We start from the raw sequence: 20,254 nt of genomic DNA on the forward strand, positions 1-20,254 counted from the left end.
CCCCTCAGTCAAACAGTAATAAACAAATCACTACCAGTTCTGCCTTTACAGGACACGTATTTCCAAATATTATCATTCCTGGTTTTGTGACATTATCATTAGCCTAGATTTTCAAAAGACAGGTGCCTGTGATAGATAGGTAAATATCTCCAGGAACCGCTGGCATAATGGGAATAAGGCACTTCTAAAAAATTCCTAGGAGTGCCCACCTAAGCATTTTGGTATCTAAATATTTTTTCAAATTTGGTTCATAATCCTCCTTTGAAGAGACGTCTGTGTGGTCATTCTCACCCTTGCTCGTGTTGTTTTTGAAGCTGGTGGGGCAGGAAGCCACTCCGGAGCCTCTTCCAGCATTCCTGGCCTTTGCATGTCATTAAGGGGTTTCACAGTTCTCTTAAGCACTGGGTGGTCTTCTACCATCATGAAATGCTTGCTATAAGATTTTCTTACCATTTGGTCTCTGACTAATTAGCTTTAATTTAATTACTGATCAAGAGAATGGCTGGGTTTTTTAAATGAGAACAATCAAGGACTCAACACAGGGCTGTTTTCCCCTTACTGTCACTTTTAAAGAGAACTTCCATCAGAAAAGAACATCAAGGAAACAGTTAGAAAAGTGCTTACCATCTCCTTCAATCACACGGTTGCAATGGAAACAAACATCACCAAATAGCTGAGGACGAAAGAGAAGTAAGGGATTTTTAATGTAATGACTTTATCAAGGGTAACTTCTCAAACTAACAAAATAGCTGTATTTCAGCTGATGGGCACAACTGCTTTCCTATTTGTTCCAGTAAAATAAAGAGAATGCTGGTTTGGTTTTCCAAGTACATTTTGCATCATCTCATCATAAAAGGTCTTGGTAATCTTAAAGATACACATTTGCTTACCTTTATTTGATCCTCTCTAAATCAGATTTCATTTTGTTTTAACATTTCTCTAATCCTGAACATTTGAAATACAGCAGTTGGTGTCACACACTGTTAGTAACCAAATAATTGAACATCTGGACTTACGTGCATGACTAGAATGACATATTGCTGTTTCTGGCAAAAACTTGGAAAGGAAATGTTATTTTTAGTTTAAAAAAAAAAAAAAAGGAAACTTTAGGACAAAAATTATTCATTCTTTTTCCAGGCTTAACATTTGTCAATAATATAACAATTAAGAAGTGCCCAAAACTTCATGTATTTTTTTTTCTAACTGCAGTAGTTAACCTAGTAAAAGACATCCACTCGACCCAGGAATGGTTTTTCACAGCTCTTGTCTGGTATATGTACTTGCCCCATCACTATTACTACTGACATCATGGCATTTATAGTCTACAAGTAAGCCAGCAACAATCATCTGCCCTTCACCACCGACAAACTAATTAGGAGGTACCTTACAACTCCCAAATGTAACCCCTACTCTTGTGTTTATGTAAGCAAGGAGGTGAACATGACACAATGCAGATGGCTTCCAAATAAAAAAGGTCTGTACATCATGGTGCTGGATGGACTCCTCAACCAGGGGAGTCTGGAGAGAGAGAACCACAATATATAACTTCTGTATAAATGCAAGTGGTCACTAGGTGGTGTCTTCAGACAAATTTAAGTCTTCAAAGTCTTCATCAACCTTGACTGAGGGGGTGATGCAGCTATGTGACCATACAGTCGTCTTAAGAGTTAACAGCTGTAGGGAAACCCAGGCTACTCACTAGGGCCTCATCTTCAACTGCAGTTACTGAGTGGCAAATCTTAACTTCCTGTCAAGATTGGGTGTCATTAGCTGCTCTGATCTCACAGACATCTAAAAGCCTGTAACAGCTCTGCTTAAGGAGACTAAGCTTGAAGAACATCTTGATACTGATTGTCTTATGAAATACCTGCAGTTTTTTTCCTCAATGCAAGAATGATCATTAGAGAAATCTGTATAAATTAACTGCAACAAAACATCTGCTAATTTGCATTATACCCACAGGTGCCTTCAACAAAACAGAAGAATGTCCATGTTTTACATCTCTATCTAATAAAATCAATTTGTGAGTTGACCAATTAATGCCATTTTTAAAAATATGCAACCTTACCTGATTGTAGTGGGTTTCACAATAGGCCAAGCCTTTTCTCTCATAATGACGATGACCCAGGAATGGTTTTTCACATTTTGCACAAACAAAATGCTACCAAGAAAATGACACATAATTTTTTTTTAATTTTTTTGAAGTAATGTTATTTTTTCTGGAAAGCAAACCAACCAAGCCCACTACTGAACATGACTGAAGTCTACTGAGCTAGCTGTGACATCTTCAAAAGCAGAGTTAAACTAAATTTAGACCACTAAAATAGTATTTCTTTTAATGTCTTCAAAATTTCAATCCAGAAGTTACCAAAAAAAAAAAATCAAGCAAAGGCTTCTTATTTTTTTATCAATGAACAGAATTAGGAGTTAGTAAATAATCTGCACCATCATTACACTCTTGTGAAGGAAGCATTTCCTGGAGGAGATTTTCAAAACAACAGAAGGAACAAACTGTTTATATTTCTAAACTAAATGGAAGATGTGGAACTCAATCTTGTACATGGCCTTGAAATAAGAACTCTCACATGAACTGTTACAAGAGATATGTACATGGCAGGTGACTATGGAAGATCTAAGCGTATTATGATGCTCCGTAACATTACGATTGTCACAGATTTTGCATTCACTGTTTTGAACCCTGAAATTTTCTTTTCTAAGGACCTCATTGTGCTTCCTTTGATTACTTATTTTAGTTTCACAGTCAAAGCTCTCTGTAAGATAGGAAAGTACTCCTATTCCAGTGGAAGACTAGCCACAATAAGGTTGAAGAGGGATTCAGAGAAAGTTTTTATAATCCTTGTTGCAAACTTTGATAATCCTTTCATTGAAATTGATCAGCAAAATCATAGGTTTTTTAACAGTAAATATGTTAATGTTTACATTTGTAAAAGACATTATATATCATCTGATGTTTACCTCCACATGCCATTGTTTTCCCATAGCATTCACCACACGGCCTTCAATTGGTCTTCTACATGCACCACAGATGGGGACACCCATTTTGTCATGGCAGGGTAAGCAGTAGAGTTCTCCCTTCAGCTCACGAGCATCAGCAGTAAGCTCCTTCCTATTCAGAAATTAATGAATTGAGAGCATGAATAAAGGCACTGAATAATGTCAACTCTTGAGAGTTTATGAAAAAAAAAATATTTTAGCATTTGTTTAGAAATTATATTTATACTATAGTAATGTGGCAGCATCAAATATAACCTAGTTCAAGAGAGTTCAAGACTGATCACAGTGAATTGAGAACAGGCTGCTAAGCAAGGTGCTCTAAGTCTCTTAGAAACAGCTATTGCCATTCAGCTTATGCAGCACAAATCTGTGTGTGAAAGCTGCAGACGTTTGGTTCATATACTGGCACTCATCAGCAGTTTATTTCAGATTTGCAAAGCTGTAACTAAAAGTAAAATGTAGTCCTCTATATTCAGGTACATTTTCCTTGAGAGAAAACTACAGACCCACATTAGCTAGGTTTATTCATTTCCAGCTGTAGAATCTCACATACTCTACTTTTCGGTAAATTGCATGGTTAGATGCTCAGAACAGCTAAACCTTAAAAGTGACTATAATCGCTAATACTCTCAACTGGTAGCCACTGACATAACACTACATATTGTTGTTCAAATCAGCCTTTACTATGGCACTGAAATAGTAGCTTCCTTTGCACCAGAAAGAAACAACTAAGAATCCATGCTATGTCCTACAATGCCCCATGGTCCATGCATCAGTGCAGGATGTAGAAACGTGCAGTTTCACATGCTGCAGAAGCAGAAGCTGACGAAATGAGGTGGGAGAAAGCTCCTAAAGAAGATACACTTTAAAAAGAGAGAACAAAGTTTGCATACTACTCAACTCAGAAGAAATAACATAGGCAAGATAGTAATTCAAGCAGGAAAAGAGGACCATTTTTCTTCTTCTCCTAGCAGAATAACAAACTATCATTTTACTGCTACAGAAACTGTATCTGTGTCCATACTTCATATTTTGTAAGGTACCACCTTGTCCTGCAGAGTCCAATCTTTATTTACTCCCCAACAGTTCAGCTGTTGTTCAAACACTACTATGCCAAAAGCAGTAACACACATTTGGCCACAAGACACCCAAACCCTTCCCCCTCTTGCCAGCTGTACAGGACAAGTTTTCACTTTAAGATGTAAATCCATGAATCAAATAAGCCCAACGATTTCCCATTTTCCTTTGCAGAACTCAAGTTACCCGCAGTTTGCACAGTTGAAATGATCAGGGTGATAAGGATCATTTTTGAATATAAGAGGCTGTTCATCAATTATGGCATGACACTTCTGGCAAATGTACTTTCCCAGGCCTCTGGCTTTTTCCCTGTTATGGCAAGGACGGCAGAGATGTCTGAAACAACATAAAAAACGAGAGGTAAGTACTAGTACCAAGTACTACAGTGCAAAAATTTATCAAAACTTCATTTTAATCAGTCCTTTTTTTGAGGGAAGGTAATCTTTAAAACAATTTCTTTGCAAGGCAAACCAAGTTCAGAGCAGCAGAATTATCTCCTAAGTTCAGACTGATCATTTTATTTTCTGTCTCCACAGGAGTATCATTTCATCAGCTGACTTTAAGCTATATTGAAACACAGAAAACAAAATTTGCTAAAGATTCTCGTTCCTAAATGTTTTACTTTCAAAATCTTAGAAATTTAGACTGGAAGCTGGATGACTACACAAATCCTAATTCTGTAGATAATTCTCTGTGTTATATTATACATATGAAGGCAATGGCCATAGAATTCACCTGTAAAACATCCTTCCGATCATAGCTGGTAAAAATATCCTACTCTATGAAGGGTCCCACCGAACATATACGAATTATTTATAAATAAGGTACCAAACTAGACCAAAATTGGAGACCCCGTTGGAAAAAGAAAGTAAAAATGTTTATTATAAAAAAGATACTACTTCTGTATCTGAATGTTTTCTCTCTTTTTATGCGTAACAATGGTTCCAAAATGTAACTGGGTAGAGAGCATGTTTGCCAAGAAACCTACTGTTGAAATAGGTAAAATGTTAATATTTTAAGGTACCCATTCTTAGTTTTGTGATGCACTCTTAGACTTTTTCCCCACAGAAGTTGCTTCAGTTGCTCCATCTGAGCTGGAAAGCTTCAGGAACCAAAATCTCTCAGTCCCCCCTATTAGTTCATTTTATTTATGACCAGTTAACAAAAGGAAGAGTGGAGATCTACCTGCCAGCATTCTTGACAAATCCAATATCAGCTAATACTGCTTTGCAGATATCACAGCAGAAGCACTCTGGATGCCAGCTATTGTTCATGGCTTTAATAACACGACCAATAATGAACTCACCTGTAAGAAACACAACATCAGGATATAAAATACCATACTACACAAAGTTAAAAGCACTACAATGACATCATCATCCTTTCCCTCACCCCAGAATCTGGTAGGATAGATTGCTAGCAGTATCATGGTTCTGATTCCAAACTCTGTCATTTGAGGGGTTTTGTTGCTTTTTGCTATGGGTCAGAAGATGTCCTTGCTGATGGAGAACCTTCTGCTCTTTACACACAAGTCCTCTACATGCACACTCCACCTTCTCCCTGCAATAATCTTTTTTCCTGTTTTTACTTATCTGTTCTCAAGCTGTTAAGAAATTTACAGAGCACTTGATATAATATGGCTTTCTTGTGCCCTAATCATCCTTTCCCCTCTTTTCTTTAAGAAGATGACAATCTTAACTTGTCATGTACATAGCAGTGGTTTCTACTCTGCTAGGATCAAGCCTTGAAGGGGCTCTATACTCAAATAGCACTGAGCTTGGGTGGCTGTGGACCTCCTGCAAAAAAATCCAACTCCCATGGAGTCCAAATGCAAAGCTGCAGTGACACTGCAGAACAGTCATTCCAACACACACAACTTCTGACCTACTACGAAGGGTCCTGTCCTGCGAGGCATTAAAAAATTAGTGTTTTGCATGCATGGTGTATGCACAGGCAGTGATGTTCATCGCACATGTGATTTCCTTGTTCTCTGCGTGTAGCCAAGGCCCCTGAGCAGTACAACGGCTCAGCCTAAAATGTGTTGGTAGCTCAGCTTCCCAGGGCTGTGGGAGGCTGAGTCCTGGTTTTGGAGAACAACTCCCCTCAAAGGGGAAGGATCGGCAGGTAAACAACCTAGGAACAAAACCTGATGGACTCCAGAAATGTCAGGAATGATTGAGGTGTCATCGTGACAACAGTCCCATTGATTTTGGCTCTGCTTACTAAGTACAAACACTGGGAAAGCTCAGCTCTGTGCAGAACCTTGATGGGGTTTTAAGGGAGTTGGCACTGTATGGAGCCAGGACAGGAGAAGGGGGAGCTGTGCTGGCTGGGCAGAAGAAATCCTGGAGATAGGGACTGTATCTCCTCAGAAATCACCACTTCTTCCTCTTTCCCTGCTTGTTCACATCGGCAGCTTTAAATGCAAAGCTCCATAACATCTGCTTCCCTCTCCCGTGGTGTTCAACCCCTCCCTCCACATAAGGAAAGGCCTCACTGAGATAAGTGAAAGCCATACTGCCTTGCCAGGGTGCCACAGAAACACAAGAGCTTCCAGACCAGTTTATGCAATGACTTAAGTCAAATAATGACTTCCCAGCTGTGCCCCAGCAAAATGTGTCACACACAGGGGGAAAAAGAAAACGTGCAAATGATTACAGCGCAGCAGACGCACAAGCATTTACATCAACAGTGGCAAATAAAAAGAGCAGCCTTCAGTATTACATAGGGTGGACATCAGATGCTGAAGCCCTAAAGGAATTTGTTTAAAAAAAAAATCAGCAGGGGCCCAGCTGACTGTCACTTGATTATATCACTAGATAATGATGATTGTCCCAGCTTCTGTGGAGTAGGACAGCACACGTGGGTTACATTAGTCAAAGGAGATGACAAAGCCTTGTTACAGGGTTTCGGGTACATGAGAAGGGCCAAATATCAGAATATGCAGAAATGCAGATATATATATAATCAGGAGTCACGAATGGTGTATATAATCAGAAGTTTATGAATGGTCTGCTCATTGGATCACTGACTCAACAACTAAACTACTTACTCAAATAATGCAGACTTTTTTTTAAAAAATACTATTGTTTGCTGACCTGGGAGCTGAAAAAGCAGCTCCCTGAATTCTCTGAAATCTAGTACATTCTGCAAGTTCACAAGGCCACTTCCCAGAGAACACACACAAAGGTTGCCTTTCTTCCCCCAGTGACACTCCCATTTGTGATCAAGTGTTTCACCTTGATTTAGAACTTACCACATTCATGGCAGCAAGGGGCAAAAAGCATTTGAAAATCATGTTCGCAGTACTTTCTCCCTTCAAACTGCAAATGGAAAAAGATCTGTGTGTTAGAGGGATGAGGAAAACGCTCTTAACATAAAGCCTGTAACACCCTGGTGTGTTTCCAGATACAATTAGGTAGTAAAACATGAGGGGCTGCACAAAAAAAAGGAACAGACCATGAGCTACAGGTGCTAGGCATTACATCCACCCACCTTAATTCATCTACTAATTAGCATGGAGTGTTAACAGCACACCATTCCTCCAATACTGCCAAGAGTGTAAGGCATCTTCAGTCATCAATTTGCATCACAAGAGACATCTGAATTCTGAATTTGGACGGACTGCTGAAACTCTGATGCAAGAGAGCACGTTCTGAGCAGGAAATTAGCTAACAAAAACCTCTGGGCAGTGGGAGAGGGAAAGCATTTTCCCTGAACACATTTGATGTCTTCCTCACTCTGCATTTCCTGCAAGAATGACCCAGCATACCGGAGACAGTAAGTATGGTGGGGGTAGGGAGACGAAGAGCATCCAGGGACAGAAATCTTTGATTTTATGGAGCAGGACAGCCAAAACATGAAGGGAAATAAGCCTTTTCCTTTGTGATGCTTATTTCATAGAATCATAGAATCATTTAGGTTGGAAAAGACCCTTAAGATAATCAAGTCCAAATATTAAGGAACAAAGTTCACTACATGGATCAGATTAAACTGGGTACTGATCTTAAGGGATTTGGACTTGGATCTGAATTTTATCACAGCTTAGATGAGTTCAGCTACAGTTCAAGCTCTCATATAAAAAAACCCATATGGAATTAAAAAAAAATTCAACAGCACTGCATTAGTAGCTTAGCCAAAGAATATGTAAAAACATGTAGGCAAGTATGTGCTGAAATGAAGGGAAATGTTTAGATACCTTCAGGCACCATCATTACCAGATAAAAATGCCAACTAGCGTGTCAAAACCAGACAGATAATATTAAGTATGCTGTAAAATGTTTGGATTTGAATGTTTTCGTTTAAAACAGTGGAAAAATGAGGACAGCAGGAAACCTCGCTCCTTTCATTTTACTGTGTCTAAGATAAAATAAAATGAATAGCATAAAATACTACCCACAAAGTAAGTTTTTGTGCCTGGACAGAAAATACAGCAATGTGTTTCAAGACTACCTGTTTTATACTATTAAATGGCAAGGATTAAATACAATATAAACATAATAAATACTCCTGCAACTGGCAGGGTGGGAATCTAACGGAACACTCTCAAAGTCACTGGTACTTGAGATTAGAAGACTCCTCTGCCCAACCTGAATTGCACCTATTAGGAACAGAAAGACACGAGCTCAATATAGATTTTCAGAAGTCTAGTAGGAATTTATCAAGTGCTATTTCAGTGTAATACTGTAAACAGATTACTTTTTTTTTTTTAATTTCAGCTTTTTAAAAAAATAATAATTGAGAGGCAGAGGGCTATTATTTTCTCAAGGAGTAATGGAAATTATTTGTTCACTGTGAATTGTGCTTGCTTCCTGCTGGATAAAATCCTTTTCAAACTGAAAAAAAAAAATCAAAAGCTTCCTGTTCTGTGTAAACAGGTGGTCCAATGCAGGATGCTTAGGTTTGCTAGGATTTTAAAGTCACCACCACATGTTGATATGGACAGACCAAACAGGTTTTCTTCCCCTCAGCTTTACATCAGGTAGGTTGGTTCCCATTCAGTCTTGTTTGTATTTTCAATCTTCTTGGCTCATTTGTGCTGCCCTTGTAGATGACCTAGCAGTTATCCATCAGAGGAAGCCCTGAGTTTCCATAACAAATCTCACAGCACACATTTCAAAAGCAAGGTCGTTTCACTGTTGTATGCTGGAGGTCCATGAGTGAGATGTTTTATGCAGAACAGTTTAACTGTTACATAGCCACCAGCTTATCTGTGTGTTTTTAGCTAACTTAGTGGAAAGACACACACAAAACCCAAGCCTTGAAAGATTCTCTCTCTAAGGTAGTTTCTGGTTAAGCCCATTTTAAGAAAACACTCGAGGTGCAACTGGAATAGAAACAAACCTGACAAGCACATTGCAACTGCACCTTCCTTTCATCTTCTTAAAGGTTATTACAAACAGAAAAAAACAACCAAACTGAAAGAAACTTCCTCTCACTTAAGAGACAAAAGTCACATGCCATTCCATATTATTCCGTTATTATGATAAAAAACCAGCAACAACAACAATATTAATATATATTCCCCAATTACAGCTGTTGTGAGTAGTCCATAAGGATTTTGCTGTATTTCTTCCGTTGTGGGATGTACCTTTCTAAGCACTTCCCTCTCCCCCACCTCAGCACAGTGCAGCACAGGCTGGGATGCTTCTGAAAGGAAACAGCAGCACAAGGCTCTTAACAAACACCCAGACCAGGGATACGACTTCTCTCATCTAACCTCCCCCATCTGAAGGTGAGGTGTCCACACTCCCCAGTGGGAGACATGGGCAACCTCTAGGAGGGAAAAGCCATTCTAGGACCTGAGAGTAATGTGGGTTGGAGGAAATGTCTGCTGACTGATTACAGTGGGGCCACCCTGTCCCTCTGAGTGCACTGCAGGCTGCCACTGAAGGTGTCCATTTAAGCCGTCTGTTCTGCTACCTGCAGTGCTACCTGCACTGAGACACTGCAACAGGTGCTCCAGGGAATAGCTGGTGGAGTAAAAGCAAACCTGAATTGCTACCACTTCACACCTGACAGCAAAGCAGAGCAAATTTGGAAATTCTGCTAGCATGTGCTTGTGCTAATCTTTGTTTAGGTTGAGTGCATAAAAAAATCTTGCTAAAATGATGCTGCTGAGCAAACTGGAACACAGTTACACCCTTGTAGGTCCTAAACCCACGTTTCTGTGCAATATTATGCACACAGTTCTCAGAATCCAAATTATCATTTCTAATGTTGGCTCATAAGGACATCTACAAAACTCCTGCTATGCTGTGTTGACTCCAAGCTGCAGAGGGGCACTGCTCTGGTGTGGTGCCACTTGTGCCAGAAAGTGACTTGGCTCCAGTGCCAGACCACAGCAAGCTATGCTGATCAGGCTCCCTGCAAAGCAGCCTGGAGACATGTCCCACAGCACAGGAGACCTGCATCTCTCTGACCAGCTCAACCCCCACCCATGGAACACAGAGTGAAAGCTTATCATGGCAGCATTTGAGGGCAAATGTGATAAGCAGCTTAATGACTAACTGGGGGAACTCTGCAAGTCTTGCAATAGGCAGGGTAACAATATTTGCCTTCCCAATTGCTAAGAGATGGAAATCAGTTCCAAGAAACACTAGCTTAGCTACACCAGGCACAGAATAAATACAAACTCTTACTGGGCAACCAACAATGCCTGCGTCTACCCATGGGGAACCTGCTCAGAAAAACACATTACCTGGCCACACCTGCAAACACGTCCATCTTCTCAAAGACTGCATTAAGGCAGTCTGAGGAAGATACCCTTTAGGCCTGTCTTCTCCAGTCACTTTTCCTTGACAGTGATACAGATTGTCTCAAGTCCTCAGAGCACTGTCAGCCACTCCTGAGCAATGGCCAATCTAAGCCCACCTTCTGCCTGTTTAGGGCTGTCCCTTCCCCTCACAGAATCACAGAATGGGCAAGGTTGGAAGGGACCACAGTGGGTCATCCGGTCCAACCTCCTGCTCAAGCAGGGTTAGCCTAGAGCACATTGCATAGGCTTGTGTCCAGACAGTTCTTGAGAATCTCCAGTGAGGGAGACTCCACAACATCTCTGGGCAATCTGTTCTAGTGCTTGGTCACCCGCACAGTAAAAAAGTTCTTCCTTATGATCAGATGGAACTTCTTGTGCATCAATTTCTATCTGTTGCCTCCTGTCCCATTACTTGCCCCACTGAGAAGAGCCTGGCTCCATCCTCTTGACACCTTCCCTTCAAATAGTTATATACATTGATAATAGTATACTTCTCGGTTGTCTCTTCTTGAGTCTGAATAGGCCTAGCTCCCTCAGCCTATCCAATGTTATTTTACTTCTCTAATAGTTGTGGCAAGGAGTGTCTATGCTTAACTGAAACTTTCCACTTTCTACATAACATTTCTCAGGCTACCCAGCCTGAAAAAAAAATGCTAGCAACATAAACTAAACCACATTTAGTATATGGTGCTATTTTCATTCCCAGGACAATCTACTGGCACTCACTTCTGACTTACTGTCTTTGAGAGCAGCACGTTTCAGTAAGAGTGCTCAAAGACCAACTGTCATGAATATGAATGTTAACAAGGTAGCAATAGGAAGTAAAAAATGCTTACATCCAATATATCTAAGATCCTTTCCTCTGCTACAGATTCAGGTATAGCCACCCAGAAGCACCCAGAGCAACAGGGAGATTGTAACGTTGCTGAACTAGGTCCAAAAGTAAGACTTTATTACCACTGCAGTCCTTGTCCATCCCCTAGGAGACAGGCTGTCCAAAGCACGATTCTCCCAAACTTTTATCTTTAACAAAAGACCATTCAGCATTCTGAAAGAGAACCCTGGAATGTCTCATTGCTTTTTGAGTCAAAAAAAAGAATGAATAAAGTACTCACTATTTAGAGAAAATAAATTTTATTGGTTTAAGACAATTTTATTAATACAATTACAAATTTTTTAGTTTTGAAACGTCCATATCACTTTACATTTGCCTCAGGTCTTAACATGCCAAGATATACTCTTTACTGTGACTGCAAGCAGGCAGCAGCTCAGTATATATTAACAACTGTAAATCAATGTGTTAAGTATCTAGGGGGTGTTCTTACGTTTTTATTTAATTAATTCTGCCTTGCAGCTCACCTTTTGATGCCCTATGGAACATTAGTCGTTTACCACAATTTCTGCAAGACTATGCCTGGCACACAGAAAGGTCTTTTCATCCTCAAACAAGGCGAGAGAAAGCAAATCCCCAGGAATCCCTTTTGACAGTCTCTTTTTCAATCCACACTCCTCCCTCAGCCTCTCCTCATCACCACATAACATGGCTCTGTAGAGTTAGAAATGCTCCTTTGGAAGATGAATTGCTTGGAAGACAAATTCTTGCCATAAGGATATCCCCTATCTGTGAGAGCACAGACTTGTGCTTTTAACATACTGTTCACCCTCATTTTCAGATCATAGTATGACTTAAGTCCTGTAACTGCTACCCTAAGTTGGACTGTAAGCTACTTAAATGGGGACCTTACCTCTCAGACATTAATTCCCTGACCAGTCTAAAACTTTCAATAAAGCCACTTTTTACCTGCCTTTTCTCCTGAATCCCCATAACAAGGGAGTGTAAAAGAAAATAACACTGATACCGAAATACCCATCTGAGCTGAGGGCAATTGACCTGGAGATGAGAAATGTGAATGGGAACAGGTTTTAACCTTTGAAAGTGTGTTAAGAACTGGTAATTTTAGATGCTCTGATGTGTTAGAGTTGACCCTAGACAGGCCCTGCCTGGTTTGGCTTCTATACACACCCTGATCTCAGCATGCTGACTTACAGGTCATCTCTTTTCAAATGCCGAGCTGGCCTCGCTCAGGTCAGCAATAAACCTCCTATGGCTCACAGGATGCTGGGATTTCCCTCTAGATGACTTTCTCCTCTAAGAAGTATGCTTTCTGTGTGTTTTTGGTACGATACATCAGATTCACAAACTGCAGGGAAAAAAATCTGCACTGAAAAAGATATCCAGCATTTTTTCTCAGCTTTGATAACACTAGGCTCCAAATTTAAATAAGGTTATATACACTGATGTCCTTCAAATTAGCACAGAAATGCTTCTGGGGTTTTTTTTCTCCCTTTTCTCAGCATACAGTTTCAGAGCCCACTTCTTGCCATGGGACTTTCTAAGCTATTGATCTGCCTGTAGCTAATTGTGGTACGGGAAAGAAGGCACAAGACAAAGGTTGGGGGTGAGAGGGGCACTCTGCCCCGCTTACCTCGTAGAAGAGTCCTTCGGGGAACTGCTGAAAGCACTGGGCGCAGACAAAGCACTGCTCGTGGTACAGCTCACCATTGCTGTTGACTATTTTCTCAGCAGGGGCAAAGCCACCCCTGCAGCGCTCGCAGATGGCATTTGCAAGAGCGTTCGCCATGTTGCTGTTAATAAAAAAACAAAAAGAAATAGAAAGAAAATTAGCCTAAATAGGCAACACCACTGGTTGTGGGTCTTTTTTTTCCCCTAAGGCCAAACTGCATCAGCCTAACGTGAGGCTGCTCAATACAAGTTTTTCAATGGACTTCATGGCTTGTAGTATCCCTTCAGAAATAAAACTACCACTTCTTCCTGCTCCCAAACTCTTTAGAAACAAAATCGTTGTGATCAACAATAATCAATTCAAAAACCAAACAGAAATGTTGTTACAACAGAAATGTTGTAAGTTTACAGGCTTTTAATGATGAGAAAAGACAGGCGGTTCAAAGTACTGTAAAAATTGTTAAATACATTAGAATTACAGAAAACAAGGGCAAATATTAACAATAATTGAGGACTAGCACCATATAGGAAAATATAAATGATTAATGCTAAAGCAATTCCTAATCCTAAAATACACATGTAACAGCATTAGTTCAAAGCTCTAAATAAACAATGTGAAAGAGTGTGCAGTATCTAGTCTGGCAGATATTAATAACAATCAGAGTAGGTAAACAATTATCCCTTATACAAGCTCTGCATAGTTTGAAGTCATTTTACAAATTTAGTTTGAAGTCATGGGATTTTTGATTCGTTTGTGAAGGTTCATCTCAGTGAGCTCAGCTCACAATGTGCCAACTCACAGCCCACTCCAGGGCCATGGTGGAGGATGGGAATGCTCCAGCTGCCCCACTGCAACCCACATGCAGACCAACACAAAGTCATAAACCCATACTGGAGGTGCAAAAAAATAGTCAAATAGCAACCTTGGTTGCTTCTCAAAAGCACAGGACCAAAAAATGGCAGGGTGGTAGCTGCAAAACATTAGAGGAATTAGCTACTTCACTGGGTTCATGTCCACATCTGCAGAAGACACTATAGTTGTGTTTCAGTTAATTCAGGCCAGAAAAAGGCTCTCTTGATTTTTTTCTTTGCCAACATTTTATTACTCATATCTAGACTCTCAAAGCTATGCCTTTCAAAATCACCTCTCTGCCCCAATACCCTGTGACAGCAGAGAGCAAATATAGGGCAATGGTCTAGTTTCATTACAATCTGACCTCAGCTGACAAAATCACTGACTCAAACATCTATCTGGAAGATTATTAAACAAGTGACATTATTTTAAACTCATGTGCACACATGCACACATTTGGGTACAGCTGTCATGCTGTACCTGTAAGTGCAGAGCCCTCAGTCCTCTATAAGATGACAAGCCTTCCTCTTTATCCCCACAAGGGGATAGGACCTCTTGGCTCCCACCAGGTTCAATAGGAATTGAATTCATTCCTTGCACACCATCCAAGGAAGCAAGCAAACACCTAGCACGTGGTTCAAAATGGAATGTGTTTTATCTATTTCTTACACTGTCTCACAGAAGAGCCTTATGCAAGGTCACATCTGACCAGTTATTATTAGCTGGCACTTTTTTTCTCTTTCTCTAAAGATCTTTGCAGAAGAGAAAACCAGTAACTGTTATCCAAATATCCATTGCTCTTCCAGTGAAACAAAAGTGGGCAAATTTCACTTGAAGATCAGACAGAGGATGGTCTCACCCACACGTAACAGATAGACCTATGGACAAACTGCAGTGACTATACATATGAACTGTGATTAACTATAAGGCTTGCTAATAGTCTACATGGATTGTATATGCTTTCCGCAGGGGAAGACCTCAGTTAATTTCCCCATCCTCCTTATCGGTCTAAATGAAGAATAATCACAACAGAAACTGGGACCTTTTATCATCACTTCAACAGTGCTCGAGCACTGAGGATGTTAAGCTCTAGCATAAAGTATAATCCAAGCAAAAACATGAAACAAGGTTCAAAACCAAATGAAAACACTAAGTTTTCCTCCTCAGTACACAAAAGTGCCTCACTTTGAAACACATCATATATGCAAAATCAGTGATATATGTAATACTTCTGCATCGATGAAGCAGTTTATCCGTTTGCCCAAAATAACACGCAAACAATTTGAAGGCAGAGAGACTACCTGAAAAATTCCAACCCCGTTTTAACTGCTGATAAAAATTTCTGAAGCAACTAATGATGAAATTTAAAGCAACAACTCCAATTTTAGTTGACAGTTACAGCTGGTAATGTTTCAAACAGAACAGGGGCAAAGGTTGGGTAAGAGAATAGCTTGCACAGATCTCAGATAATAAAATACATAAGTATAATACACATGCAATGTCACTGCAGTTACACTCCAAAGCTGAACAGAACCAACTTACAATTTTGCATAGAAGTCACAGAACTCTTTGTAGAGTTTTATTTCACTGTGCCTACGTTGCAATTTTGACACTGGTTTCTCGCCTTCATTTCCTGCAGAGTTGTGAGCATCAGGAATGGCCTTGTATGCAACCTCTTCATCCTCTGGGATGGGGAATGGGTGAGGTCTGTGCTGGAAGTCCATCTCTCTCTGATTGCTTTCCTGGGTGTATATATTCTATGCTTATACTGCAAAGAAGCTGTAGGCAAAGCCTGCAAAACAGTTTGCTAGACTTCCCCTAGTTCCCAGCGAAGTGATTTACTTTCACAGTTCCGTGTCATGTAGCCAGAGCTACTCAGTGCCCTGACAGAGCTTCAAGTTAAAAGTTCAGTGGAGGGGCGGTGAGCCTGTCACACTGAGATTTACTGAGGCTGGCTGTGCACAGAGAAGCACATTTTCCTGCCAGGCCCTCATGTAAACTTGGATACTGGAAAGGGTCTTTGCTGCTGGCTACTGACAGAAGCTGCCCAGGAGAGCTGTGGTGTGAGTAGCCTATGCGAGCAAATATATTCACCACCAAACTTGTCCACAGCTACTTTCTGCTGAGGGGGGAATGGAGGTAGATTTTATCATGGGCAAACCAGCAGTGGAAAGCACAAAGAGAAGACTCCTGTCACTAGGTAAATATTGCTTTAATGCTATAGTATATTAATTACATTGAAAAAATGCCTTAAATGTTCCGCTTGTGTCTTCTGCTGTCACATGCACAGAATTTATCTACAGGCATCTTTCTTCGTGTCAGCACTTTGGAGAAAGGACAGATACAGATGGATAGTTAAGTTTATGTTGTGCTTCACAGGCTGCTAACCAAACTGCCACGTATGCTATAATGGGCAATATATGAAGGAGGAAAACTAAAGCTTTATTTCCAGGGATGTGCTGCATTTAGAGTGATTTCACGTAAGAACATTTACTGAAGTAATTTGCTGTGGATATTAAAGAACTGAGAAAGCAAGACTAGGAAGAAAGAATGAAAAATAATTATTCCTTCACCACAGAATGCCTTCCTAATGTTGTAATTATTTTATGTTCATATTCTATTTAAAAAACCTGTTGTGCACCACTTACTAGGGAAAGCAGGGTCAATTAGCTGCTGATCTGCAGCTAGTAACTATACAACTGAAAGCTTTCCCTGCTTGAAGCACAGTCCTTGCGGCAGACATGGGATACTTGGCTTCCTGCAACTTTTAACTGCAGAAAAGGCAGACTTTGGAAAACTCTCCTGAGTAACTACCTCTGCCATTGGACTGGCTCAGCCTTGTTTGTAATCAGTTGAACTACAGAACTGCATGCACTTTGTGCTCACGACACACAGTACCTTGGTATCTGAAGACTGCTAGTCTTCGAGGGGGATGAGAAAGCAGAGGATGACAAGGAGATGAGCAGAGGGAACAAGTAGAGAAATTAGGATGAGAAGATGAGCAGATCACACAATCATCTTTGAAAAAGACTTCAAGATCACTGAGTACACACCTTTTAAATACTTCCAGGGTCGGTGACTGCACCACTTCCCTGGGCAGTCTCTTTCAGTGCTTGACAACCCTTTCCATGAAGAAATTCGTCCTAATCTCCAATCTAAACCTCCCACGGCACAACTTGAGGCCATTTCCTCTTGTCCTGTCACAGGATATGACAGAAGGTCTAATCAAGGCTACAACTTCTTAATACACCTTCAACTTTCCTAGGACCTACTACCAAGGGTCTGTTTGATGATGGGTTTTGGCCGTATCTCTCAGCACTGGTTGGGACAGCATGCTCAGCCAGCGTACAGCAGCCCACACGCCCCTCTCCCTGCAGGCCTGAGCTTGCATGTAGCCGTCTTCCTGCAGCCTGGCCAACACAGCCCTGTTGCTGCTGCCAAATCTGTGGGATGGGTTTGATCAGGAGTCTTTCCTTCACTTCCCCTCAGCAAGGAGCAACCCCTGGGCAAGCTATTCCCTTGAGTAGGTGGGACCCAGGCAGCATGACCCTGCTTATTTACCCATCTGTAGGTGTGCTTACGCATCCTGCATCAGAGCTACCAAGAGTTACAAGCTGTAACAGGCTAAGGAGGCTGCACCCACACCACTGACACAGCTTGGCTGCAGCTCAAGCCCTATTTTTATCTGTCATGGGGCAAGTGATGTTCAGGTTGTAGCCCTAGGCCACAAAGATCTTGCCAGAGCACCGCTGCAGGAAACAGTCCTGGAACAAAAGGTTTCTGCGTCCGCTGGACGAAAATGAGCAGTGTTTGACAACAGATATGCAGGCATAGTGATGCTGGCTCTTCTCCTCCATCTTGCCTCCCAACATTTTCTGCACCGGCCAATGCTGAGCTTCTGTGGGTACAAACAACTACAGCGAGACTGACTGCAATGGACTAAACATGCTGATTCATCCAGGATTAGTGTAGGTGTACCAAGACACTAAGATAAGAAACAGCAAGCCAGTCTGTCTCTTCCCCTTACTGCTGTTTCTCAACAGTTTCTCAACTGTTTTCCTGTGTTTTGTCCCAGATCACTTGCAATTGTGCTGGGAGGCTGCTGCTGCAAATCAAGACAGCTCTGTTTTTCTCCTGGTGGACTTCTACAGTCCTTACAGTAATCTGAAATCCACATGTGACCAAGGTGACTGGAAGCCACTTGTGCTGCCTTGTGTCCTCTGTTGTCAACAGGAAAATATTTGCTTGCTTCTTCGGCTGCTGCTGAGCAGTCTTCTGTGTGGCTGTAGCAAAGCAAGTAGTATGGCAAGTCAGTGCAGTAAGATGTCCATCCAAAAAGCCTGTTTGAATTTTCCTCGTTTTTTTCCAAAAGGCAGTCCTACAAGATAATAGGACTTCATATGTGCAATAAGTAGAAGCCGCCCGGTTGTCCAGGCATATTACTGTCACTGTGGGTGGAATGACTCCCAATGTCTTCCATTAAGCAAGAAAGGAGCTTGACAGGAGTTTAAAAAGGGACTTTTTGCTACTGAGGCAAAACACAGTTGCTACTGTGAAGGTTTGGTAATCCTCAAATCCAGCGCAGCTGGCCATCTTTCTCTTTTCTGTCATTCTGCAGGAGGCATGCTGCCAAGATCTGAAATACGTAGTTAAAAATACACTGAATTTTCATTAGGGAATTCTATGTTACCCTGAGGTGAAGCCAACCATGGGGAGTCAGAAGCATGTAAGGGGTCGTTGATTTGCAGCAGCAGCTTCCCAAGGGCATTCTCCGGGACAAAACCTACCAGCCTGTTGTTAAGGGCGCAATGTTATGGAGAAAAGGGAGAAGTTGAGTGTTTAACTGGAAAAGGTATGCAGGAATTAAAAAGACAGAGTCTCCCCCTGGCACACTGAGGATCTTATCAGAAATCAAAATTAATGGGAGGGAAGGTGCTGAAAGAAATGGCAGAAGAGTGAAGTGTCCCACTCTGGTTACGGAGAAGAGATTTGGAAAACAATAGCAAAAACAGCTGCACTGCTTAATCACTGCTGAAGGGTAACTGCCACCTCACTCAACCCTGCTTTCTCTGGAGTTTTCAAATCTGGCTGCCTGTGCTGGTGGCTGCCAGAGGCAGATGGGGACTCTTACAGAGAAGGCTGGTGGCTGGCCAGGCCCGCTGAGCATTTCAGTCCGTGCCACAAATAGACATGCTGAGCAGTCACGGCTCCAAACAAGGTGTTTGGCAAAAGCAGCTGCTGCTTGGCAACCCACTCGTGCCACTGTGAAATATCACTGCATCACCAGTGCTGTTGAGAGGCCAAATGGCCCATCAGGACATGCCGAGAGGGGGAAAGAGTAATCACAGTGCCTCCCTCCACTTCCCCCGTCGGTACATGTGATTGTGATTTCATTTCAATGATATATTAACAGATGCTATGCAACGGCTCTCACATGCAAAATACAGAACTACTAGAACAGAAATCTGGCTGCAAAGTATGTGTGGGCTCACAGTGGTCTGCTCTGATTTCTGTACCAACACTTGAAAGCACTAATTGACCTTTTGTGCCTTTTTTTAATTGAAATTAAAAATACCCTTGGGTTCTGGTTGCTGCAATTGTTTATCTCTTAAGCAATAAAATACTTTCCATGTTAAGCTAGTCTCCTAAGGCAGTTTGAAAGAAGGTATAAGTCTTTTCTACAATAGAAGCGCACATTACAGGTAGGATTTTCACATGTGTCCAGCACTGCTCTAACTTTTGTTTCTATTAAAAATGACAGAAAGCTGTCTTGAAACCACTGCAATAAAAAGCAGGTGAATTTTGAGTGCTCCTAGAAGTTTTACCCTGTAGTCTTCACCACAAAAAGCATAATTAAGCTTATGTGGTGGAAGTTTAAATAGGGCAAACAAAAAGGCAACTCCAGATGTTTCATATACTACAATAAAAGTTTATTCTAGTATAAACATGTCCAAAAAATGCTTTGGTCTCCACAAACAGAGAAGGTTCACATTCCATCTCTCCATAAGGAAGTAAATATAACTGGAAT

The 20,254-nt window shown here is 41.2% G+C and overlaps 1 protein-coding gene across 7 annotated transcripts in view; it reads right to left on the minus strand.

The window, feature by feature from the left end:
• LIMS1 (LIM zinc finger domain containing 1) overlaps nt 1-20,254 on the minus strand; it is a 70,111-nt gene that overhangs the window by 3,392 nt on the left and 46,465 nt on the right. For 5 of the 7 annotated variants that reach the window (XM_027889657.1, XM_027889658.1, XM_027889659.1 and 2 more), the window contains exons 2-8: nt 13,336-13,495; nt 7,349-7,415; nt 5,278-5,398; nt 4,279-4,428; nt 2,977-3,127; nt 2,069-2,161; nt 625-673 (exon numbers count right to left, since the gene is read on the minus strand). In XM_027889657.1, coding sequence (XP_027745458.1) covers nt 625-673; nt 2,069-2,161; nt 2,977-3,127; nt 4,279-4,428; nt 5,278-5,398; nt 7,349-7,415; nt 13,336-13,495 — 791 coding nt within the window. Of the gene's footprint in view, nt 1-624; nt 674-2,068; nt 2,162-2,976; nt 3,128-4,278; nt 4,429-5,277; nt 5,399-7,348; nt 7,416-13,335; nt 13,496-15,768; nt 16,204-20,254 lie in introns of those variants that run through there. The other 2 variants (XM_027889655.1, XM_027889654.1) reach the window with 2 other exon arrangements.

The sequence above is a fragment of the Empidonax traillii genome, unplaced genomic scaffold, assembly GCF_003031625.1.
Source record: "Empidonax traillii isolate 1590-97213 ecotype Southwest subspecies unplaced genomic scaffold, ASM303162v1 scaffold268:size1028579, whole genome shotgun sequence".
Lineage (NCBI taxonomy): Eukaryota > Metazoa > Chordata > Aves > Passeriformes > Tyrannidae > Empidonax > Empidonax traillii.